Source organism: Paroedura picta, chromosome 2, assembly GCF_049243985.1.
Source record: "Paroedura picta isolate Pp20150507F chromosome 2, Ppicta_v3.0, whole genome shotgun sequence".
NCBI lineage: Eukaryota > Metazoa > Chordata > Lepidosauria > Squamata > Gekkonidae > Paroedura > Paroedura picta.
This window is the reverse complement of record NC_135370.1, coordinates 92966768-92993237: the sequence shown is the minus strand read 5'-3', so window position 1 is coordinate 92993237 and position 26470 is coordinate 92966768. Positions and strand designations below refer to the sequence as shown.

The window sequence follows — 26470 nt, the reverse complement described above, 5'->3', positions numbered from 1 at the left end:
TAATTAGCTATATTTCCAAAGTGCATACCTAGCATTTTTAGTATTATCATAACATTTTGCTTAGTGCTGACATTTTTATTCTGACAAGCACTGTCTGGAGAGCTCTCAATAAATAATACATTTACAATGTTCCGTAAATAAGCAGTGGACACAAATCGTTATCCTTCCTTACAGCTGCCCCTCTCTAATAGTGCTTTTACAAGTAAGGTGACTATTCAGTCTAATGCAATCCTCCCAGTGCTCCAAAGACATTTTCATTCATTACCATGGTCACAAGCACTTAAAGCACTTTTAGGCACTATTGCAAAACAGCAGGGATGGCAGAGAGAATCAGGCAAACTAAAACCAAAGTTCGTCACCAAAGAAACCCAGGATTGTTCACCTAAACAAATTGAAGACTGACTTATGTAAGGTCAACATACACAACATTAATGCATGCATGAAGAATTTCCTTTAAGAGTTTTCTTTATTAATAGCTGCAAGTCAGAAGAGAAAGAAATGGCAAGACTTCAGAATACTTTTGTTAATCCTAAAGAAAACCTTAACTTCCACTGATTTTGTATTGTATATTTTGTATTTATTGTACTTATTTTAATTTGAATTGCCTGCTAATACTATCATTTCCTATCCTTTGGAATTTTCCTGCCATTTTGTCTAATAGATTCAATGACTCAAGAGGAGAGATGTAAATATTTTAAAAATAAAATAAATGCTATAAAACTTATATATTTTACATATTTTATTAATTTAGCAAGAGACACATATATGTTTCAGTTCACAGTCAGATGACAGGTTGCACCAATGATGAAAGTAGTACTGACATATTGGATAGGATCTGCGAACAAAAAATAGCAGGCTAGACAGAGATGTAATACTCATTTAACACTACTCCAGGGTTGGCAATATGGTAGGTCTCCGTGGATCAGCATGTCCTTGTGGTGCCACATATTAAAGTGTAAAATTATTTTTACAAAGTATAGCTAGGAGGACACAAGACAGCAGGACTGGCATCAGTAATTTTGTATTTGAGTTTGAAAAAATGCTAAACAATAATAGAACTTTATATAATCATCTTTAACCCGCTCCGCGGATTAAATAATTCGTTAAGGGCCATGGCGGCGGCCCTGTCCGTGATGAGGAAGGGTGCCCGTAGGCCCCTTCCCCCGGACTGACACTCAGAGGGCCCAATTGGCAGACGCAAAGCGCCTGCCAACTGGGCCCTCCGAGTGTCAGTCTGCCTCCAAGGGACGAATTGCAAGCCGCACACTGGGCGCCTCGCGATTGGTCCCTTGCCGTCGGACTCACCAATGAGGTGCGAAGCTCCTCCCAATCCACCCTCCCCTCGGCCGCTTGCGGCCGACTGCCATTCCCTGCCTAGCCCCGCCAACGCAAAGTCACACCCTGCCCCGCGCAGCGCTGCAAAGAACACACAGCCCACGACCCCACCACCAACACCCCACCTCCCCACTGCCGCCACACACAACCCGCCGCCGTGCCCGAACCTCCATCCACCCCGACAGCACCCACCCAGTGCTCCGTTCCCCTGCACCTCCGCCCACCCCACGCACCGCCGCAAACGCCTACAGCCGCCGCCGCTGCCTCACCTTTGGGACTGCTGCCACCAGCCGCCGCCGGAGCACGCTCCAGCGCCGCCGCTGCCACCCACCGCCCTGCCCGTTCGCGCCGCGTCTTGCCCACCGCCCCACTTTCCCACCAACGCCTTACCCACTGCCCGCACCGCAGCCGCCACCCGCCGCCCCAGTGACACAGGAGACGCCAGGACGAGAAGACCGCCGCGACTCCACTGAGATAGACGGCCAGCCACGGGGGGGCGGAGCCTGCCGCCGCCTCACAGCATGCCCCACACAACTCACCAGCCCTGCTAGTGCCCGCTGCATTTACTCTGCAGCAGGCTTGATTTCTAGTATATGTATAATAATGGATCCATCACAAAACAGCAGTTTTTCCCAGAAAAAGTTCAAGGGTACTTTTTAGTGCTGTTCAGGTTTATCTCATCCAGAAGTGAAAATCTGCTGCAACATATTGGATTGTTTATGGGTTTCGAGCTACTTAATGGACAGTCTGCTGGACAGCAGTGCTACTTAATGGACAGCAGTGGTGCCTGTTTTTACCAATTCAAAAAAGTATCAAAATCTTTAAACCTTGTATGCCAATTACATCGAATGGAAGAATAGTCTAGACATTTGTTTTATGTAAATGGTCAACTTTCTTTTAGAAAAAAGTACAAATGACAGGTTTTGATAGAAGTCTTCTGCTGACATGTATGTGTGACAGATTGTGACTTGACATGATGTGATAAAATTAGATTTGACCACATAGCTGGCATTGCCATTAGATATAGAGAAGTTCTTAAACAACTATTCTATTTTTTCATTACTCTAACTAAATGGAAGTTAAATGAAATAATCCAAGTTCTATTACTGTTACATTGTACTGAATGGAAGGCCACACAAAGGAAAATAGAAAGGAAATGTATTTCGAGAAATATCTGTTGGAACATGAGATTGATGTGACCCACCTCAAGCCTATTGGGAGAGGCAGGAAATAAATCCAATAATAATAACAACAACAATAATAACAATAGTGATATCTAGATTTGAATCCAAGAGTCCTTAAGATACAAGATTTTCAGGCTCTAAAATTTGAGTCAAAGCTCCATTCATCACATACTGTATCTGACAAAGAGAGTTGACTTTTAAAAGCTCAGACACCAAATACGTTGCTGTCCTCTAAGGCACTACTGACTACAGACCAACATGGCTGCCTTCTGAAATGGCATTGTATTCTTAGTATACAAGTCAAGGAAAAACTGAACCTCAAGCAATTGGCTCTTGGTAGCCAGAGAAATGAGATATTGTTTACAATGCACCACTGAACGCTCCACATTCTCAGAACAGTGATATTATATCAGCCTAATCTACTTCACATTGTTTAGAGGTCATAATAAAAAAGGAAGAATATGTTAATTGTTTTGGGTTCCCATTGGGGAGAAAAGCAACATACAAATAATTTAAAAATAATATTTCATCTTAGAGCACACTGATATCTTGCTGCGGAATTCAGGAGATATTGGCTTAGATCCAAATCTATCCTTGAACAGTGGAAATTTCCACCAGTTCATTCTCCCATTGCAGCCCATATGGGTCATATCCCATTCCGAGGGCCCCTTTACTGTCATGGATGGATATTTAGGGGCGTAGGACACTGAAGCCAGAAGGCAGAAGGGTCATTTTCTTTAAACCAAGCTCTGCTCGGTGTTGATGGAATTCAAGGGATTTATTCTCAATATAAAATGTTCCATTCAATCTTAATCACTCAAAAATAATTTCCAAATTGAAAAATAAATGAATGAGCACCAATGTCTAAATGGCTAAGATGTATATACTGTAGCTATATAAACCATACAATCAGCATCTATTCAAATGTCATACAGTTTTAATTGCTTTTTATCTGAGGGGGGGATTCTAAAGCAGTTTTTAAAAATTTCCAGCAGAAAAATTGAAAATTTGGGGGAGTACTATAATATGAAATTCCAATGAGTGGAATGCTTTTAAAGACATATTCAGCTCATCCTTATCCATGGTGCCTCTCTATATATGTGAAACAGCCTGGTGGGTGGAACGTGTCCGGTTGTCCACGTTGGAATAGGGACAATCAAGGTGCAGCCAGCAAAGCTGCCTGCACCCTGATTGGTTCTGCCCCTGCAGTTCCTGCCCTTTGTCCCTGGACTCTAGCCTCTTTGCTCTCAGATGCGCCTCAGTGCCTGGAGCTGGCAGCAGGTAAGGGGAGGGGGCCCTAGGAAAAGGGTCGTGGTGGAGAGCCTGCTAACAAGGGGCTCTTGGCCTGCTACACTGAGCCTGCTAATAAGGGCCTCTTGGCCTTCTAGTCTGGGCCTGCTAACTGCGGCCTCCCGGCCTGCTGACTGCCTGCTAAGGAGCTCTGTCCCAAGCCTGCTAGCGAGCTGGCCGGCCCCCACCCACCCCACTTGATCCGGCTGCGAGCTGCGGACCAAAGCCACCGTAAGATACCAGGCCAGGGGCCATGGGAGGGGGCCCTTTTAAGACCCGTTCTTAGGAATGGGTTTTGAAGCTAGTAAAGCTCATAAAGTTGTATTTCTGCATCTAGAAGGTTACTAGATCTTCATGACGAGAGCATTTCTTCCCAACAACTGCAATTCTGTTGTCCTTTCGACCTGATATGGTTTACCTTTTCACGTCTACCCTCAAACCACTGTGACAAATTCACCCACAGAATGGGTAAAAAAACAGTTTATTGCCCAATTTTGGGAGGGATCAGGAGGTAGGGGACAAACTGTACCAAAATCTCAGTGAAACCTCAGTCTTTTTGTAGATCACCACAAGCTGGCATGGTCAAGGAGTGGTGATCGATAAATCAAAATATAAAAGGGAAACAGGCCCTGGGGTGGAGCGAGTCCGGCTGTCCGATCTGGAATAGGGCTAATCAGGGTGTGGCCAGCAGAGTGCGGACCCAGGGACAACAGGGAGGGACCTCCCCAATAGCCGCGCCGGCGGAGAGCTGTCTCTGGACCCGAGAAGGCCTCTAGGTGCATCTGCAATGCGGTAAAAGGCCTTCCCGGGCACAAGGGCAGCCGCAAGGACTCCCCTGCAGGTGGTGCCAGCAGAGAGCTGCCCCTGGGTCCGGGAAAGCCTTCCTGAGCCCAGGGGCAGGCAGGAGGCCACTCCCCATCGGGCGCACCAGCGAAGAGCTGCCCCCAGACCCAGGAAGGCCTCTCGCCATGTTGCAAACTTGGCAAAAGGCCTTCCCAAGCCCAGGCACAGCTCTCCACCGGTGAACCTGGCTGACCGGGGCCTTGCAGTTGCCCCTGCGCCTGAGAAGGCCTTTCAATGCCTTCCTGGGCCTGGGGGCAGCTCTCTGCAGCCACACCCTGCTGGGAGCACCATCTCTAGGGCCCCTGCATCCAGGAAGGCCTTTCGCCCCGTCACTGGCATGGCGAGAGGCCTTCCTGGATGATCACCCAGCTCTCTGCTGCTGAGGACAATGACAATCAGGTAAGCTGGGGGCGGGGCTTCTCCTTCCCTTCCCCTTTCCCCTTCTCCCCTTCCAAAGCCCATTTATTTTAAATGGGCTTTGAAGCTAGTAAGTAAATAAATAAATACGTAAAAACTGGAAGGACTGAGGACTGAACCTTCTCCCAGCAGATAGCAAAAATTAAGGTACACGTGCTAAGATAACATAAGGTGCAGCAGCCTGTAGTTTTAGCTCCTAATGAGCACATCTGCAATTTTGCTTGAACAAAACTAAGGCATTTATTGATTGAATTCCACATATATGTCAAATATTACAATTTTAAATGCTATGTAATTTACAAATGGGTCATTTTATGTTGTTAAAGCAGTAAAATTAGGGTTGATGGGACATGTATATTTTAAACATATATATTTTATTTTTTACTCAAATTTTCATTTTTTTTCTTGGGAAAAATTGGGGAGGGGAAATTATTTCTTTCCCCCACAGCTTCAAAATTTCCAGAAATCTTACATCCATACTACCACATTTCAATCTTAGTCATATAGGCAAGTTAGGGAATTGGATATATTATTTCAGTAAAATCCCCAAATTTACTACCAGAAATGACCACTCCATGGTAAATCATGAAAAAAACCCATAAAGGTAATCAGATAGCTAGAGTTCAGTGAACGCAACTAGTGCTTGAATTAAATGACTGCCAAGGTAAGGTAACCATTCTATGATCAACAGCTCCACTCTATTCACTTACCAGTGCTTCATCTTTAGCAAAGAAAATCCAGCAATATTAATAAACAGGCTTCTGAAAACAGCAAAGGCATTAAGCATACAATTTTTACACCCTTCAATTTGATAACTTTAACTAGGGATGCTCAGGAGTGAACCCAAGACCTTATGCATAAACAGATCATATGCTATCTTGACAAAAAGGTGATACCCCCAAGTTCTTACTCCATGATACTTAAATGTCATGAACCCCAGATTCACTCTCCAGAGCAAGAGTTCACGTGAAGGCTGAAAGGGGTTAATTTATTCAGTTTGTCTTATTTTAATTATGAATCTGCTCCACAGATATTATGAGGTCAAACAAAATCTTTATGTGCAACATCATAAATAGTGTAAGAATAGAGTAGAACCCTTGTCACTTAAACCTAAACTAGCAGTGTTCACAATTAATGCCCTAGGAACAACTGTCAGAGGAAATAAGTAAAAACAAGAGCTACTGTTTCAAGGCTGAACCTCACATCATTGCATTTCAATAGATTTGCTATGTTTGAAAATATAAATAAAAGCTTAAATATTTAGGAAGGCTTCATCACAGCAGTTATTTAAGAATATGCACATCTGCCACCATGGCCCCATGAAAATGGCCTTCCAAACAGCTTGTAAGTTCCTTAGACATTTATTTAGGTACATGCAGCTGTATAGTATATTAGTATATGAATTAAACTATCTACAAACTAGCCCTCAAACTAATCCTTAACAGGAACTGTATCATGAGTAGCATGAAATCTAAAACTGTATATAGTATCTAAATAAATCAATTAATTAATTTTGAAATTTGACATTCATTTGAAATTGCAGTAATATTTTTCATCAGTTTCCAATACAAGAGGAAATTGCTTCACACTAACATTATTCCTAAAAAGTTAAAAGGAGTAACGAATCCTCCTCATGTAACAAAAACAGTGCAATTTGGGGTGAAAGAATTTTCCATTACAGGATTAAGATTTAACTTGAATCCACTGATCTTCCTTCTGAAATAATACAACTATCCACTGCCTATAAAATGAATCTTATGTATGGTCACACCTGAAGGCTTATTTTACATAAATTAGTGGAGACTTCTGTCTATTATACCAGTAATTAATGGGAAACAAAGATTTATTGGCCTGGATACTACCACACCACTGGGCAGAATTTGAAGTCTTGACTTACATAATGTACTTGTTCCAGTAATTTAAATTGGAAAAAGATTCCTCTGGTTGAAAGAACTTCCTTTGGCCTAAGCGTGGATCTACCAAGGTGATTTTGTCCAGAAATGAACACCCTTTATTAATTGTTGATATAACAGAACTCATATTTTATTAAATGGCACAGTTATTTTACTATACAAATATTGATTCATATGATGCATATGATTTGATAATAATGTAGCATCTTTTTAAATTGACAGACTAAATTATAAGAAAAATCAGCACCAGATGGCTTAATCAACCCATTGCACACTCATTTTGGGTTTAGACTGAAAGTATGGTTATTATTTTATTGAATGTTCCTATTTATTTTATAAACCAGAGAATATTAATTTACCTATGTGAAGATATTACCGTGGAGGGAGAAATCAACATTTTAATAGTGATTCCCACACCCTGCCCACCCTCGGGCTGAAACCATGCAGGTAGGAGGAAGACAGTCACTTGCTCACCTTCATACAAATGTAAACAGGTCTGGTGAGAGGCAATGTTCTCCTCCTCTTCCAAGAGAGATTTGGAGGTTTAAAATGCTAGACAGCCTCCAAGAATAATCTCCAGGAAGGGATTCCTAGAGATTCCTAGGAAGTGGCTTGTTAACCCAGGTTGACCTGGGCAGTGGGGGGAGAAACAAAGATGATAAAACCTCCTGGCAGCAAGAAGAAGATCTCTTTGGCATCAAGTCCATCAGGGGAACAGAGATCTCTTGAGATCGGAGGCATGCAGCCATTGGCAATGTGTTAGCCTGGAGAGCTGAAAGAAATTCCAATGTAATGGAGCCCTGGTAGAGATCTGCAACTTCTTAAGTTAAGGATTCTGTCCTGTATTTTAATATCTGACAGGGCATGTATAGGAGAGGGACAGAGGATTTGTCTTTTTCCCAATTTCTTTTGGTTCCTTATTTTTATACCTTTTCCTTTTGATATATGCTTTATAACTTTGGGTGCTAGTGGTGGTTCTCTGTACTACATAGATCTCCACTGTCTCATACATGCTACTGTAAAGGGGAGGGGGGCTAAGAAGAGAGGGAAGCTGGAAACTGGCAAGCAGCTATTTCTTCATGAGAACACCTAATGGTAAATTGTCCCCATGGTGGCCAGGTGCTAGGCAGTGGGAGACACAGAGGCAAGGCCTCAGAATTGAAAAGGACAGCTGTAAGGGCTGGCCCTCTCAAAGGCAATTCCATATAAAAGTCAGTGGTGGAAGTTATTACCTGACACATAACACACAGAAACCTTTCCAGGAGTTAGGAATACCTTGGAGTAGGCAGGGTAGAAGAGGGCCTGCAAGCTAAAGCAGACCCATTCCAACATAACCTATGTTGTACACCATAAGATAAGATTTACAAGAAGGTTAAAACCAAGGTTGGTACAAAATGCAATACTCAACTAAATAAGGCAGCAATAAAACAATTTAAAAAGGTAAAGGTATCCCCTGTGCAAGCACCGGGTCATGTCTGACCCTTGAGGTGACGCCCTCTAGCATTTTCTTGGCAGACTCAATACGGGGTGGTTTGCCAGTGCCTTCCCCAGTCATTACCGTTTACCTCCCAGCAAGCTGGGTACTCATTTTACCGACCTCGTAAGGATGGAAGGCTGAGTCAACCTTGAGCCAGCTGCTGGGATTGAACTTCCAGCCTCATGGGCAGAGCTTCAGGCTGCATGTCTGCTGCCTTACCACTCTGCGCCTCAAGAGGCTATAATAAAGCAATACAAAACAAAATTTAAAATGGCAATGAACAGTCCTAAACTAACTACACAGAAAAACAGTTTAAAACATTGTGAATAATTAAATAAAATTAGATAAAGCCATTGGTCAGCAGAGAAATTTGCAATCATAAGCAAAGCTCAGTACAGTTCAGTCAAGCAAACACCAAAAGCCTTTGAGAAGAGTATGTTCTTTACAAATTTCCAGAAGGCTAAAAGTGAGAAGGCAAGATAGACATCCTGGGCACCATATTCATATTTCCTATCCTTTGTTGTTAGGTGTGAAGTCATGTCCGACCCATCGCAACCCCATGGACAATGATCCTCCAGGCCTTCCTGTCCTCTACCATTCCTATCCTAATTTCCCACAAATTTCATAACAGTCAAATGGAAATCCAGAACAGAATAGCAGAATTTAAGAACCAACTCTTCTTCTACTACTACTTTTGTTAATACCCAATAAATATCCCCCAGTGGTGTGGGAAGAAGTAGTCACAGTGGCATACAAAACACCTACTCTTCTTAAAACGTCGTGGTTAGAGGCTGTTATTCAGCCAGCTTCCTTTCTTTCTCTCTCCACTCCTGTCTTTCAGAGAAACTCCAAAACACACCAGAAATTCTGAAAGATAATTTTCTGTTATTCCTGGAATTTCAATGGGGTATTGCATCATTTCAAGTACTTTCAAGCTGGCCTTGATCACATCCAAATTTCAGCTTGGGCATATCAAAATGCATACCCCTAACTGTAACCAATAGAGTTATTGTTTGATTTCAGCCAAGTTCAGTGCGTGGCTGTACTAGTTTTTAACACAATCAAATAGATATTGCAGCTAATGCAAGATATGCAACCAACAGACGGGTTTTTGTGGTGCAATATACATGGCATGATATTGGCTGAAGTACCATAATTAAAGAGTGATTAAAACAGCTGTATGTTTATACTGACACACTCACTGTTCCTTTTACAGACAGACGGTCCCAGATTACAAACAGCACTTGACCATTTAAATCAGTACAACAACCATATTTAACCAGCTGGGCCATATTCTCCTAGGCAGGGTCTGTTGACCTCCACAGTCACAGCTGCTCAAGTGAAATTCTGATTAGACATCATTTCTATCATTTTTAGGACTCATATTATACATACACACACCTAGAAATGTTAAAAATCCTTAAATGAACTTCATCTTCAACCAAATTAGAGTCCCAGCATTAAAGCTGGGGATCAATTTGCCTCAGTCCCTTAAATGAGGCATGAAGTTTACTGGGAAATTTTCCTGGGCACTGCAAATCAAGAGGCAAGGCTTGCCACCTTATGTTCTAGCTCTGCCTCCCTTCTTTTGCTGCTGGCTGCTGAAGAGTCCTGGTGCCTTGCCTTGTGAAGTTTTAAAATCTGTTAGCCTGTTAACTAAGTTTGTGTTGTATGTAAGAAGGCCTATTTGGGTGCAATTTGGGTTTTGTGTGTTAAAGTGGTCATGGTTTCACTGGAAGGGATTTTTTGTGTGTGTTTGGGTGAGTGTGGGTTGTGAGTATCACAGTGCTTCCCCCTTTTGGAAGCATTTCTTTTCCCCACACTTATCACACACATACCCTGAATCCCTTTCATTTTTGCCAGGATTTTTTTCTGTATTGATTTGGGGGGGGGGCTCCATTTTGCTTGGGGCTAATATAATTTACAAGTTCTGTCTTTAAAATTTGATATATAATATTGTTCTGCGCCATTTAAACCCTGTTTTCTATCCCCTGTAGCTTTTTACCAGGAACAGAAAGCAGGGGTTTAAATGCCTGGGAGCCTTTGAAACCCTTGCATTCTGCTCCTAGAGAAAAGCTGCAGTGTACCCAAAACAGGGATTTAATCTTTAAATGGTTCTTCAAAATACTGCTGATTCTATACAAACCTATTGATTCATCCAGATGACAGCCTGAATCTTATGCAACAAAAGACCATAATATGTACTGTAAGCCACACTGTGACAAAGGATAGATGATACTTAAATCTAACTGAGCTTCAGTTTCATTGCTTTATAAATCTCATTAGAATGAAATGTTTGCTGCACTTTGCATAGAATAACTGGTAGGAAAGCCAGGAATTACAGCTTCAACTTTGGCAATAATTTCTCAGATCAATGACTCTGTAGGCATATTTAGCCTTGTGATATTTTATAATAACAGACAACCAAATATGCCACAAGGACTACAATGCTTACCTAATGATTTATAAAAATAAAGAAGAAGAAGAAGAGTTGGTTCTTATATGCTGCTTTTCCCTACCCAAAGGAGGCTCAAAGCGGCTTACATTCGCCTTCCCATTCCTCTCCCCACAACAGACACCCTGTGAGGTGGGTGAGGCTGAGAGAGCGCTGATATCACTGCTCAGTCAGAACAGTTTGGTTGCATGTGAGGGAGCGCAGAATCGAACCTGGCATGCCAGATTAGACCACTACACCAAACTGGCTCTCATGTATCAGGATTTGGAATATGATCCCACAAACTTGGCAATATTTGCTGTAAATTAATATTCAGTATTGATCATGGCTCGACACAATCAAAGCCAATACAAGGTTACCATTAACTAACTAAAAGAAGCAGTCATTGACAGAAATGTATGGCGAAAACTTTCCTATAGAATCGCTGAGGATCAGACACAACTGAATGGATAATATCATCATCATTATTTTGCTGTTTAAAAAACTGCAATACATTCACAATTTCAATTTCTAACAGCAGGTGAGCAAGTTTTCTCATTACAAAAATATCAACAAAAAAGGGAAAGTAACTCAACAAGATGTAGCTAATATAAAGGGCACCTATACAGATATGCAAAATATTTCTGCAGATGAAAACAGTTTCATCAGTTGTTGAAACATTTTTCACCACATGGTAGAAATATGCCCCATTAAACACTTGTATATGACTACACTTTTATTTTAAGTGTGAAAGTATCTCTAATTGCAATTAAACTTTAAATCAGCTATAGCTAGAGTTCCCAACTTTAAAATACGGCCTGTAGTTCTCCAAGAATTATACCTGATCTGCATACTACAAAGGCAGTTCCCATAGAAGAAATAGCAGCTTTGATGGTGGTCTATGCAAAATGGAAGTCCTAGACCAGCCTTTCGCAACTTTTTTACCATTGACAAACACCTGAAACATTTTCCAGGCTTTGAGACTCCCAGAAGTTGTGTGATCATGTAGAAAATAAGTTGGGAACCATAGCTGTGTACATGTCCACCAGGGCCATTTTGAGAGGGGTGGATTGACATGACCATATGTAGTTATATCACCTGATAAATGTTCAACAAATTTAAAAAGTATATAAAAATAAATTAACTCCCACTCTTTCAGGAAACCCATCCAGAGCCATCAAGAAACCCTAGTTGAGAAAGCCAGTTCTAGACTTCCATCCCATCCCATCCCAGTTGTGTTCTGTTTCCTGACCAGACTCTCCCCGCCTCAGGCACTTCCTCCAAATTTTCAGGGATTTCCCCAGCTGGAGTTTGAAATTCTAGCCACAATACAAGCTAATAAATTGGGGGGAGAGGGCAATGACACACAAGAATTTGTAGGGAAGGTAACTAAATAATTCTTTGAAACATTAGATTCATGTCCAGTAACACGTTAGAGACCAACAAAAATTTTACTGAATGAGCTTTCAAGAATCTAAGTTCCATTTCCTTATGACACTCAGCTATATCTGCCGATGGATGGTCATCTATCGACAACCTGAGATTCTTTGGGCAGATGTTTGCAGACTGTGGAAAAATGGCTCAAGCAGAGTTCGCAGAAGCTGAATCCTCTAGCTGGGGAGGCATGCTCTAGATAGGTTGATATAACTCCTGACTCTTGATGGCATCCTGTTAACAACTTAAGCAACAGTCCAGAGTCTGGGTGTAATCTTGGATACATCCTTGACTATGGAAGCCCAGGTCACCTTGGCATACACATTGGTATTCAAACTGAATTTAAAAAAAATCTTGAAACAAATCTTACTTTCCACCATGATCAACAAAACAATTATGGCATCTCAGTAAAAGACGAGCCAGAACAGAACTAGAATTTTAAATAGTTTCCTTTACTGTAGCCATCAAACTAAAGCCAGAAACTTTAAAACAAAAAAAGAGGAAAAAATAACTTCAAAACTCTAAGTTTGTAGACAGATGGCTGCAAAAAATCTGGGACATTATCACTGTGGAGACGCTTAAAACACCTATATAGAACATATTTGTCATATAAAAATCAAGCCAAGAAATGGATGTAGAATCTGTCATGGATCTACTTCTACATATAGCTTCTTCTCAATTTTAGCTACTCTGCTAAATCAATTTTAGAACTGCAAAGTTTAACTTTTACATCTGAATATGTCCATTCTCTAACCACTAAAATATATAGGTCTAAATCTACTGTTCGGGCATGGATCACCTGACATTTGAAAATCTAACCTTTTTCCAAGTTCTAGTTTGTTGTCCTAGACCTGCAGAACATTATAGAGAAAGATGACACAAGAAATTATATTTTTCCAATACAACGCAAAGGTAAAGAATACAAAGAATACAGAAAGACAGTTGAGAACCTGTGAGACACATGGAGGGGGAAATCCCACCTCTCCCATACACACACTTTCTTCAGGCAGCTTTCTGTGTATCACTCAGAGCTGCTCCAGGTGAGCCAGCACCGTGCCTTCCTCCAGCTCTCTGCAGCTCACCAGACAGCTGGCAGGAAGGAACTGTACTATTCCAGGCAAGCTGTCCAGAGTGGTGGCAGGAAGGAGTCTCTGCTGGCTTGCCTGCAGATGCTGTGTGTAAGTCATTGGAGACTTTCTCCCAACCACTTTCATGACAGGCACAGTGTAATCCTGGGGCTTTACTGCTGCCAGTGTCTGAGTTCCTCAGCTACACAACCGCTGCTGTGCTATGAAGAGTTCCTGAACTGCACCACCACAGAGGCCGATTCTGTATGGGAAGGAAAGGCCAGGAGGGAGCTCACATGGAAGCAGGGCTAATCCGTCAGTCAGTAACCTTTTATTGGCATAAATATGTATAAGACATATAAAAATAGGGTTTAAAATTTCAACAAAATAATAAAATAGACCATGGGGTTACATAACCGGGCTAAACCTACAGAGGCCCAGAGGAGCCGAAAATACCCAACTTGGCTTCACCATGCAACGGAAACTTTTCGCCGCGGCTGCATCCCCCATGAGGACATATTTCAGTGGTGGGCCTGCTCTACCGCCGAAATGTTTCCCCTGTGGGGACACAGAAGCAGTGAAGCATACAGCTCCACTGCAGCACACCGCAACACACCAGCAGCAGCTGGAGCAGTGCCGCCAATGCGGAATCGGCCTGCTAGACCTAGTGCAGATCCCACAGCTACTCCGAACATCAGGCAAAGCAAAATTTTAAAATTATTGATGAAACCAACATGAATATTGGTTAGCTCAATCCTAGTATTGTATATAAAACTTAATTCCAATACTGGATCAGGATACAAGAAGCATGATTTCTCAACTAGATATTTCATGGAGCTTTCAATACTAAAGTTTGACTGAAATCCCTTCTTAAATAAACAACTTTTTTCTTCAGAGAATATATTTGAGAGCTGTTAGTATATTGTCCACAAAACTAGGGCAGAGTCTGCACTTACTTTCTTTATTCCATGGTCAATCCTGTTGAATTCAGATCGCTTTGAACTTGGGTCTTCTTCTCCCCCCCCCCCCCCCATTGAAACAGGAAAGTCTTCTGCAAGTGGTTAAGGTAGTTCAGAAGGTGGGGGGAGCCAAGCCTCTTTCTTTCTTTTCTTGAAGGGTGGGGGGAGAGGAACCAGGCAGGGAGCATCTTTCTTTTCTTGGAGGGGAGGGGGAGAAGATCGAAAAAGGCAGAGGAGGGAGGAAAAATCCAGGACCGACAGAAGTTGAGAGAAATTAGGGGCTTCTCCTTTAAGGCAAGTGTGTCACATGACCAGGTGTAGCCTATCAGGGGTTCTCTACCACAGAACTTTCTTTCCCAAATGGATATTGAGGATTAAAAGCACTGAGATATCGCACGATAAAGGTGGGGTCACTCCGGATCAATCCTTCTTGCTGCAGAAGGAAAATTTAAATCGCCCCAAATCCAAACGGAAATCGCATTCTGTGTAGAGGGCAGGGACTGAATCGATCTCGGGTTGCAATAAAAGCTCTGTGCAGTTTACACCTAAGTTTCACATTAATCAATTTAAAGTACATATTTATGTAGAAAAGTTTCAGATAATTTTATCAGATAATTTAAAATGGAGAAGCCTATACTATACCGTTCTGGTCTCAAATCTTTATTATATTAAGACGCATAAGGAAAGTGATCAGAAAATGTTTTGCTGACACATACCCTCCTGCTCAGTTCTGGTCATTTCCTCTAGCTTCTTCTGTTTCAGTGTGTCCACCACATCGGCAAGGCTTCCTTTGCGGCGTTCTGGAGTTCCAAAATTAACACTAGTCATTAGGTCACTGCGGTCGCGACCTCCTTCTTCGGTCTTATGTGGTGAGGTAGAAGTATTTCGGAAGGAATATAAGGAACATAACTTATTACTTTCTGATTCCTGTAAGAAACAAACACAGGAATTTAAAAATAAACACATTCTTCGGATACCAGAAATTTTATTATTTTATTATGGTACTTAAACATTTGGTTATATTAAAAATGAAACAATACAGTAATTTTAGTTTCATTTTTACTTTCATTGTTGTGGAGAAATAAATACTATTAGGGACTTTTGACTGCCTTTGAAATTTCACTTTGTCATTCAGGTCGTAGATGGAAGTATGCAAAAATATAGTATAGAAAATTCCAAAGCACTATACAATCCTGTGAATCTTAACTATAGCCATAAACTGCTTACCAGAAATCCAATAAGCAAACATTTTGAAGGCATTCAAAATTTTGGGGGATAAATGGGCATTATGCATTTTGGAACCCCTTTTCTTGTAATGGCTTCTGACAGCCATCCGTAGAAAGTTGTTCTCTATTGTCTATTCTTCCCTAAAGAAAAACACTGCAAAATTAACTACTTCTAGGTCTATTAACCCCCTTCAAGGATTGCTGCCTTGCCATGGCAAGGGGGCTTGCATAGCTCAGTGAAGCCATGAGCTATGCCATGCAGGGCCACCCAAAACGGACAGGTCATAGCTGAGAGCTCTGACTAAAGGTGATCCACTGGAGAAGGAAATGGCAAACCACTCCAGTATCTTTGCCATGAAAACCCAATGAACAAGTTCAAAAGGCAAAATGCTATGATGCCAGAAGATTAGCCCCTCAGGTTTGAAAGTGTCCACTATGCTACCGGGAATGAGCAGACGGCTTGTACGAGTAGCACCAGAATGCATGAAGCAACTGGGCCAAAGCCGAAAGGACGCTCAGTTGTGGAACTAACTGGTGGCGAAAAGACAGTCCGATGCTGTAAATATTTTTATTCCGTAGGAAACTGGAACGTCAGATCCATGAATCAAGGCAAGCTGAACGTGGTTAAACAAGAGATGGCAAGACTGAACATTGACATTTTAGGAATCAGTGAACTAAAATGGACAGGAATGGGTGAATTTAATTCAGATGACCATCAGGTATACTACTGTGGACAAGAATCTCACAGAAGAAATGGAGTACCCTTCATAATCACTAAGAGAGTAGGAAAAGCAGTCTTGGGATACAATCCCCAAAAGGACAGAATGATCTCAGTTCGAATCCAAGGCAAACCATTCAATATCACAGTAATCCAGATCTCTGCCCTAACCACTGCTGCTGAAGAGGATGAAGTTGACCAGTTCTATGAAACCCTACAACACCTTCTAGAAGCAACGCCAAAAAATGATGTACTTATCATCATGGGGGATTGGAATGCTAAAGTAGGAAGCCAAAAGATAATTGGGATAACAGGCAAGTTTGGCCTTGGAGTACAAAATGGAGCAGGGCACAGGCTGGTAGAATTTTGTCAAGAGAATACAATGGTCATAGCAAACACTCTTTTCCAACAACCCAAGAGATGACTCTACACCTGGACAACACCAGACGGTCAACACAGAAATCAGATTGACTATGTGCTCTGCAGCCAAAGATGGAGAAGTTCTATACAGTCAGTAAAAACAAGACCAGGAGCTGATTGTAGTTCAGATCATCAGCTTCTTATTGCAAAATTTAGGCTTAAATTGAAGAAAGTAGGGAAAAGCACAAGGCCACTCAGGTATGAACTAAATCATATCCCCGACGAATATACAGTAGAGGTGACAAATATATTTAAGGAACTAGATCTGATAGACAGAGTGCCTGAAGAACTATGGACGGAGGTTCGCAACATTGTACAAGAGGTAGCAATTAAAACCATCCCAAAGAAAAAGAAATGCAAGAAATCAAAATGGCTGTCTGAGGAAGCTTTACAAATAGCTAAGGAGAGAAGGGAAGTGAAAGGCAAGGGAGAAAGAGAAAGATATACCCAATTGAATGCAGAATTCCAGAGAAAAGTTAGAAGAGATAAGAATGCCTTCTAAAATGAACAGTGCAAACAAATAGAAGAAAACAATAGAATGGGGAGGACCAGAGATCTTTTCAAGAAGTTGGAGATATGAAGAGAACGTTTCATGCAAAGATGGGTATGATAAGGGACCAAAATGGTAGGGACCTCACAGAAGCAGATGAGATTTAAAAAAGGTGGCAAAATTATACAGAAGAATTATACAGAAGAACAAGAGCGAACTTAACATCCCTGATAACCACAATGGGGTAGTTACTGACCTGGAATGTGAAGTCAAATGGGCCCTAGGAAGTCTGAGCAACAATAAAGTTAGTGGTGGTGACAGCATTCCAGTTGAACTATTCAAAATCTTAAAAGATGATGCAGTAAAAGGGCTACACTCAATATCCCAGCAAATTTGGAAAACTCAACAATGGCCACAGGATTGGAAAAGGTCAGTTTACATTCCAATCCCAAAGAAGAGCAATGCCAAAGAATGTTCAAACTACCGCACCATTGCACTCATTTCTCATGCTAGCAAAGTTATGCTCAAAATCCTACAGGCTAGGCTCCAGCAATATGTGGACTGGGAACTTCCAGAAGTACAGGCAGGATTTCGAAGAGGCAGAGGAACTAGAGATAAAATTGCCAACATACGCTGAATCATGGAGAAAGCTAGGGAGTTCCAGAAGAACATCTACTTCTGCTTCACTGACTATGCTAAAGCCTTTGATTGTATGGAGCACAACAAATTGTGGCAAGTTCTTAACGAGATGGGAATACCAGAGCAACTTATTTGTCTCTTGAGAAACTTATATGCAGGTCAAGAAGCAACAGTGAGAACTGAACATGGAATCACTGATTGGTTCAAAATTGAGAAAGGAGTTCGGCAAGGCTGTATACTGTCGCCTTACCTATTTAACTTGTATGCAGAGCACATCATGAGAAAGGTGGGATTAGAGGAGTCACAAATTTGGATTAAGATTGCAGGGAGAAATATCAACAACCTCAGATATGCAGATGATACCACTCTAATGGCAGAAAGTGAAGAGGAACTAAAGAGCATGTTGATGCGGGTGAAGGAGGAGAGTGCAAAAGTTGGCTTGAAACTCAACATCAAGAAAACGAAGATCATGGCGTCCGGCCCTCTCAATTCCTGGCAAATAGATGGGGAAGAAATGAAGATAGTGACAGGTTTTATTTTCCTGGGCTCCAAGATCACTGCAGATGGGGACTGCAGCAAAGAAATTAAAAGACGCTTGCTCCTGGGAAGGAAAGCTATGGCAAATCTAGACAGCATCCTAAAAAGCAGAGACATCACCCTGCCAACAAAAGTGTGTTTAGTCAAGGCTATGGTATTCCCAGTTGCAATGTATGGCTGCAAAAGTTGGACCATAGGAAGGCCGAGCATCAAAGAATTGAGGCTTTTGAACTCTGGTGCTGGAGAAGACTCTTGCGAGTCCCTTGGACTGCAAGGCGAACAAACCGGACAGTCCTAGAGAAGATCAGCCCTGACTGCTCCTTAGAAGGCCAGATCCTGAAGATGAAACTCAAATACTTTGGCCACCTCAGGAGAAGGAAGGACTCCCTGGAGAAGAGCCTAATGCTGGGAGTGATCGAGGGCAAAAGAAGAAGGGGATGACAGAGAATGAGGTGGCTGGATGGAGTCACTGAAGCAGTAGGTGCAAACTTAAATGGACTCCGGGGAATGGTAGAGGACAGGAAGGCCTGGAAGATCATTGTCCATGGGGTCGCGATGGGTCGGACACGACTTCACACCTAACAACAACAACAAGGTCTATTAAAGTTAATTAAACTAAGAAAGATATGTAACACTGTCAGATTTACTGACCATCTCCAATCCCAGATTTCTTCCCCAAGTCCTGCAGCAAACAGAAATCAAAACTAACATTTAGGAACTGCCTGATGGCCACCGGGCATCTAATTGCATGAATGCTGAGACTGGAGCTTCACACAAATATAGCGTAAATGTATCTGTATATTTAAAAAGTTGCTCTGGTTGTGATGCTGTTCTATGCCCTACTTTTTGCTTGTGGTTCTGAGTAAAGTATTTGATAACAATGTTGCATGCTTGATGAACAGACTAACTGAACTACACCTTAGGCGAATTCCTCTTATAACCTTTTTGTAAGCTATCCCCCACTTTATTAAACTCATTATAGTTGTGACCTGACTTCACTATAGTCTCCATACAGTCATATATACCTGATGGAGAGCCGTTAGAGGGAGGGATCCCATACATGGCACCTGCCAACCTTTGTTGGCACCTTCTGAGTTTTTTTACAAAGTGAAAAGGGCCCGGAGGGACTTCTGCCCAGCAGGGCTTTTGATTTACCATTGGAAAGTTGATTGGCTGTGCAAATTTTAATTAAAACTGCTTCAGTAGTAGGTCTAAACCACAACACAAGGTAATTGTGTGATTAAAGGCAAGCTATGTGTATTCAAGACAATATTTATAAAAGGCAGTTCCTTAAGCAGAACTTCTACCTGGAATTTTGAAGCATTATTAAAGTTAGGCATATCTTCACTCTCTGTCATTTTGTGGTTGGCTCTGCCTATGGTAGCAGCCATTTTGTGTTTGCACTCTCCATCCTGTATCAAATTTCCAAAGCTGCCCACAGGACCCCCTGTTCTAGAGAATATATAAAGTGGTTCTGCCTATGTTTTACAACAATTGAGTTCCTTGGTACCCTGAGGTGTGTCCTTTTGCCTCTAGCTCAAAAATGTCACCATTTCTTAGAGACAAGGGTTGCCAGTCTCCAGCTGGGGAGAGGGAATCCCCCAATGTGGATTCCCTTCCCCAGCTTCAGGGCTATCAGGAAGTGTGAGAATTAACCCCCAAAATACAGGTAAGAAGCTATAAATAAAGGCAGTGTGCCTACATCACCCGGAAATGAAATAGGCTTGTGTGTGTGTGGGGGGGGGTTCTGATTTTTGGGCAAAAGTCTATGGTTTTGTCCACAGACCAGAGAATCACCCCCAAACATCCCAACATCACTGATATGCTTATGTGACTTTGGGGTGACATAGGCACGTCACATTTATTTCCAGCTTTTTCCCTCCCTGCTCCCGATGAGTTCACTCCTATCCCCCATTAGCTGATCCGATGGACTTGGCAACCGTACTACATAGGGTGGGGGTTACATGGCTCATCATGAACCATAATTATTGGACTTGGAGAAAAAAACAGAGAAACTTTATATTTTATTTCAGTTTATTTGCTATTCCATTCAAACTTTTCCCTCACGAAACATGCATATTTTGAAATGAAAACTGAAATTCAAGACAATTCAGTTCAGCTTTAATGAAATATTCCAAGGGACATACCCCAGCAACATACCATGCAGCTTTTGTCTTGGACTTCTAAGCAAAATGGTATATTAAAAACCTCAGAGCCTATGATAATCTTCATGGTTAGCTAAGGCCAAAAAGAATTCCCTGGGAACACAGAACTATTTTGATTTTTGTTTAAATATTTGTTTAACATCAAATTACGTGAAGAAAAACTATGTTCATAAATTTCTATAATCAGTAGTCAAATTGTTCAACCAACAGGAAAAACACAGACCACTCGCTTGAAATTACAAGCTTTTCACAACTTATAAGCATTAACAATGTAATAAAATGCTTTCAATCAATCTTTCAACTGAAAAATAAATAAGGTGGCCAACCAGAAGCACCACAATACAAAACTAAAAATAGTTTGACAAAAACAAAGTGGTATAGCAATTTACTAAAAGGAACAGGAGTACTGTTTACGGTCCTGTTATAGTAACGGGAGTTTATTAACTGTTTATCTAGTATTATGTTATAGGCCCATTATGCACGGCCGCCGAAACGGCGATTTCGGGTCACATGGGAAACGCGGAGGGGGAAGACGCGACGCATACCGGTTATACACGGGGCGGGGCGCGACGGCGGCAAAACCCAGAGTAACCGATTATGCACGCGCCGATCCGGGCGCCGCTTCTGGTTGCGCCCCGCTCACCCGGAAGCTGCGCTTTCTTCCGCGTTTCACTGACGCGGCTTTTTCGGCGGCATGCACCGAAGCTGCAGCCGGTTGCAGCCGGCTCCGTGCGTTATCCGTGATTTTAGTCGCCGCCATTCCACCCCGAATGTGCGCTAAAACCCCCGTGCATAATGGGTCATATAGAAGAAAAACAAAAATTGGTTTTTATACCACACTTTTCACTGCCCGAAAGAGTCTCAAAGATGCTTAGAATCGCCTTCCCTTCCTCTCCCTGCAACAGGGATCTGTGAGGCTTAGCAAGCTTGTGATATGACTGATTGGTCAGAACAGCACTATCAGGGTTGCAATGAGTCCAAAGTAACCCAGCTGGCTGTATGTGAAAGAGTGGGAAATAAAACGCAGCTCGCCAGATTAGAAGTCACCTCTCTTAACCACAACTCTATACTGGCTTCTGGCAACCAGCATTCTGGCAGCCATTTAAATGTTCAAGGCCACATTTAAGTCAATCCATATGTTTGTATTATTATTATTATTATTATTATTATTATTATTATTATTATTATTATTATTATTATTATTATTATTGGATTCATACCCCGCCGCTCTCAAAATCAGCTCGTGGTGGGTCACACAAAAGAAAATCCATACAATAAATTCCAATGAAACCCCATTAAAACCCAATAGCAACAATACACAAAAACTTGACAGATGGCAAGAGAAAACTCATAGCCCTCCTTAAACAGGAAGGCCCTTGCGAAGGCAGCATGGGGGTGGGGGCACCAGATGTTCGGCACCAGATATTCAGGTACCCATGCCAAGGGGGACTCATAACACCTGCTCTAACACTGGCCTCAACCACAGACCTGGTGGAAGAGCTCCGTTTTGCAGGCCCTACGGAAGGCAGTAAGCTCTCCGATGGCCCGCAGTTCCTTCGGGAGCTCATTCCACCAGGTTTTTGTGTATTTTTTAATAACTTTTATTTATAAACAACCTGAACCTTCCTGAATTATTACTCTCAATAGCTGGTTCAATCCTCCTTCACCCATTGAACACTCTTGATCCATAAGAGCTGGGCACCATGTTTCTTGCATGTTTACATTTATCTAACAGCAAGTATACTTTTTTATATATTAAGTGGTTGTAAATCCATAGGGTTGATAACAGCCTGAAGAAAAAAAAATGCCCCATAGAGGCTGAATGAGATGTTATTTACCATGCCATGAATAAGTTGCAAGATCAATTTCTACACATGAAGCCAATATTGAAGAGACAGGACATTTTTTTCCAGGCCTGTTAGCAAACTTGTCCATACCCCATGTGCTACATTCATAAACATAAATGTATGTTCTTAAAGCCATAGTGTAAGACACAGGCATTACATATGTGCTGACACAATTTTAAGCATGACTGGTTTTGCTGAAATATAGACTTTCTGTTCAAGTTTGCTTTTTAAAACTATTTAAATCATTTATGGTATCTTGAAAAATTACTGAATAAAACCTTTTTTCTGCTGCAGTGCTTCAAGCGTTACTAGGCAGGCACATGTTGCAATGTTTGTACATACTCTTTTCCACTAAAGCTTTTGCTAGTCAAAGCACCATTCTTCAGAACTTATATGAGATGACTTAATGTAATGTGAATGTTCATTTGGAAAGGCTTTCAACATTTCTCACTAATTTCAAAAGACATCCATTGTCAGCTACTAGTGGTTCACAGGTCATATTTTGGAAATTATAAGAGTAATTTTAGGTAGTGTCTGTACATTTTATTCTGCCACAATTGTGATCCTAGAATTAAAGAACAATTTCAAAATATTCTTGGAATAAAGTTTGCGACAATGATTTTTTTCCTTTCACATTTTACTGAAAATTTTCATTATAGGAAACAGGTCAGGTTATCATATCAATATTTTGGGATGATAATAACATAAAATAAACATCTTATGGATAGAGTCATGGGCCAAACTGAAAGCCTCTAATATATTTTTGATAAGGTTAGTTGTTGGCAACATAAGGACCCATGCGTTTACTATCAGGCTGTAGATATTAAGGAGTGCCTATATCAAATAGGACAATGAACAATGGGCAAATGTGGTTACTAAGAGCTGTTGTTTGGCGGAATTATGTTGGTAACAAACCATAATTCACAGCCACAGTAAATACTTGTCATGGCGTTGTTGCCATAATCTACAAGGGAGATAGCATGTATCAATGCTGCAAATATATTTTAGTGAGGTGATTAAGAAAGAAAATGTGTGTGTTCCAAAGAAAACACAGCCATACAACATGGTTTAGTATAATTTATGCACAATTTTCACAATTCCCTTGTTGCTTTTAATCATTTTATTTTTGGAAGACTGGGATTTCTTCCCTTGGTGGAGAAACTTCAGAGAAGTGTACTCAAGACCCACTAAAATGAACAAAATGTCAGCAATTAACCAGGCACTTATTTCAGTGGAACAAGAGTGCTTAATTACCTTTGGATAGCCTCCTTTGCTTTGGTAAAGTGCAAGAAGCTGGGAACCAAATGTTTGTAGGGTTCAGTGGAAAATGACCTTTTTCTTTTTATAGGATTAGCAAAAGGACCATTTACTAATTTACACCTATATTCTCATATCACATTTATGGCCTATTATGCATGGCCGCTGAAACGGTGGCATGGAGAACGAGGAGGAGGAAGAAGCAAAGCAAACCGATTATGCACAGGACGGAACACAACGGCGGCAAAACCCAGAGTATCCGATTATGCACGCAGATACTCCGGAGCCGCTTCTGGTTGCGCCCTGGTCCCAGGAAGCTCCACTTTCTTCCGCATCTCGCTAATGTGGCTTTTTCGGCGACATACGTTGACTCTGCACCTGGTTGCCACCTGCAGCGCACATAATTGGTGATTTTAGCTGCCGCCATTCCACCCCAAATGCAGACTTTCCACTCCGTGCATAATGGGCCTATGTGAAACTTGTTATGTTAAAACCAGCGGCTAGAGAAAGGAAAGTATTTCCTAAAGATTCTAGAGGGACTAGTGAAAATTCCGAGTATCTAGAGGGCACAGAAAGTAGAATGCTCTAGGACAGTGGTCCCCAACCTTTTTATCGCTGGGGACCGGTCAACGCTTGAACATTTTACTGAGGCCCAGGGGGGTAGTCTTTTGCCCAGGGACATCACCGCTGCCTTAGCCCCTGCTCCGCTTGCTTTCCCGCAGGCGCCCCTGACTTCCCACCGCCCGCTGGGGCACGTTGCCAGCAGCAGCTGCGCATTGCCATGTCGAACGGGAGCCCAAGCCATGGCAGCCGCTGGAGAGCACCAAAGGTGAGCCAGTGGCAGAGTGGCAGGGCAGCCCCTGAGGCAGCAGCCGGGGAGGAGGACAAGGAGGAGCTGCGGCCCGGTACCGACTGATCCACGAACCGATACCAGTCCTTGGACTGGGGGTTGGGGACCACTGGAGGTATAAAAATCACAGCAAGAATCAAATATATGCTCTTCAACAAATTCAAGATTAAGTTGCCAAACAGATTTATAAGAATATGGTTACTTTTTATTTTTATATTCCTAACCCTCTGTTTTACTCACAGGATGACTATGTAATTATCAAAATCTACTTATATTCCATAGAACAGCATCTTCATTCTTAAAAGATAACTGGCTAGCAGAACACCAAAACCACAATTTCCACCTTGTAGCCTATGCAGTGTCCCTTTGGATAAAGTATCATTCTATGCCTTGAATATTTAGAAATCTATAGGACATGGCATATGGTTCTCCCTATCCTTGATAGTTTTTGTGTCAGTGTTGAAGACCAACTTTCTAAGTTACCAGAAATTCCTAAATCACATAAAATTTGTTTTCTATTAGTAGCAAACTGCAGCACAGGGTCAACCAAAAGGTATTTCATCAATATAGTGCCAGTTTACAAAGATGAGGAGTTGATGTAGGCACAAAATTACCAGAAGAGTCGAAAGCTATGGAGGTGTTTTCTCCCTTTTTGGAACTATCAATTTCTTATCAGATGTTCTGCATACCCATAAAATTCCTGCTTCCTGAAGAACACAGGCATGCAATCAAAAATGTTTATCCTTTAAGGACAAAGGTCAGGAGAAGTGAGTTAATGGAATTTATCTCTATTCATGTAGATCATGTCAAAGAAAGCTTGTTTGCATCTTAGTATTTCCTTCCTTATATGTTTTTCTAAACACTGCCATATAATGCTGGATCTTTTTCCCCCTCTTCAAATGAGATGTATGGATGATAGCAAGACACTAGTTTCTGTTATTTGAAATGTGTAGGATCCATTATCAAAGCAATCTCAACACAAAATGGTTCAGAGAATAATGGACACTGTGTCCTTTTGACATTTAAGAGAACAATATTATGTACTAAGTCAACCTTCTTTCTGATAAGGACTATCCTTTTAAAGGTATCATGCACCAAGTGGGATTTCATTCTCATCTTTATTTGCCTGTCAAATCAGCAATAGAAGGCATGCAGTCAACAGGAGAACTGCACAAACTTAAATGTATTTAGGGATTACACAAGCAAATGGGAGGACTATTAGTTTATCTAATAATAGCCAAAGTACATTATGGAAATCTAAATTAGCAGTAAATGCATTTTTTCCCTTCAGGAGAAATAAGGAACTGGAAGAATATTATCAGAGACATAAAAGAAAACAGTTGAGGGGACTTTATAGCTACAACCAAAACACACATTTGCAAGGATAACATACATAGAAAGGCAGCATGTATCAATCACAAGTCTAGGTTTGATCAGAATAAAAATTTCAGAAGCAAACTAGACAGGTGGAAAACAGCGGGGCATGGACGGACTTTCCTTGATATTTTCCTTGAGAACCTGGCTATGGGATTAGCTATTTGAAAGGCTGAACACTACAGCAATAATCTGCTAAATGCCCAACAGAGTGTTTATACACTTTAACAAATGTCTGAATAATTCCATTTTGTTTGATGTGGAAACCATTTGTTATTTTCTATTATTTTATATTTTAATTAATAGCATGATACATTTTGCTTGAACAGAAAAAAGTATCTTTAGGAATAAGAGGAACAAAAGAACATCAGGAGGCCCTTGTTAGATTAGATGAGTGGTCCATCCAGTCCAGCACCCTGTCTCACACAACAGCCACCCAGTTATGGAGAGTCAAAAACAAGGCATAGAAGCCTGCTGTTGCCCTCTAGTATTGACACTCAGAGGTTTTCTACTTGAAAGGACCTTGCATTTTTCCAATCTTCTTTTAAAGCTGAGCATGCCTGTGACCATCACTACATTATCTGCAAGCAAACT

The 26470-nt window shown here is 41.5% G+C and overlaps 1 protein-coding gene across 28 annotated transcripts in view; it reads right to left on the bottom strand.

Annotated features, from left to right (window-relative positions):
• The window catches only part of SOX6 (SRY-box transcription factor 6), a 607104-nt gene that overhangs the window by 314935 nt on the left and 265699 nt on the right, over positions 1 to 26470 (bottom strand). For all 28 annotated transcript variants that reach the window (XM_077321651.1, XM_077321668.1, XM_077321671.1 and 25 more), the window contains one exon: positions 15070 to 15280. In XM_077321651.1, the coding sequence (XP_077177766.1) occupies positions 15070 to 15280 (211 nt within the window). The remainder of the gene's footprint in view (positions 1 to 15069; positions 15281 to 26470) is intronic.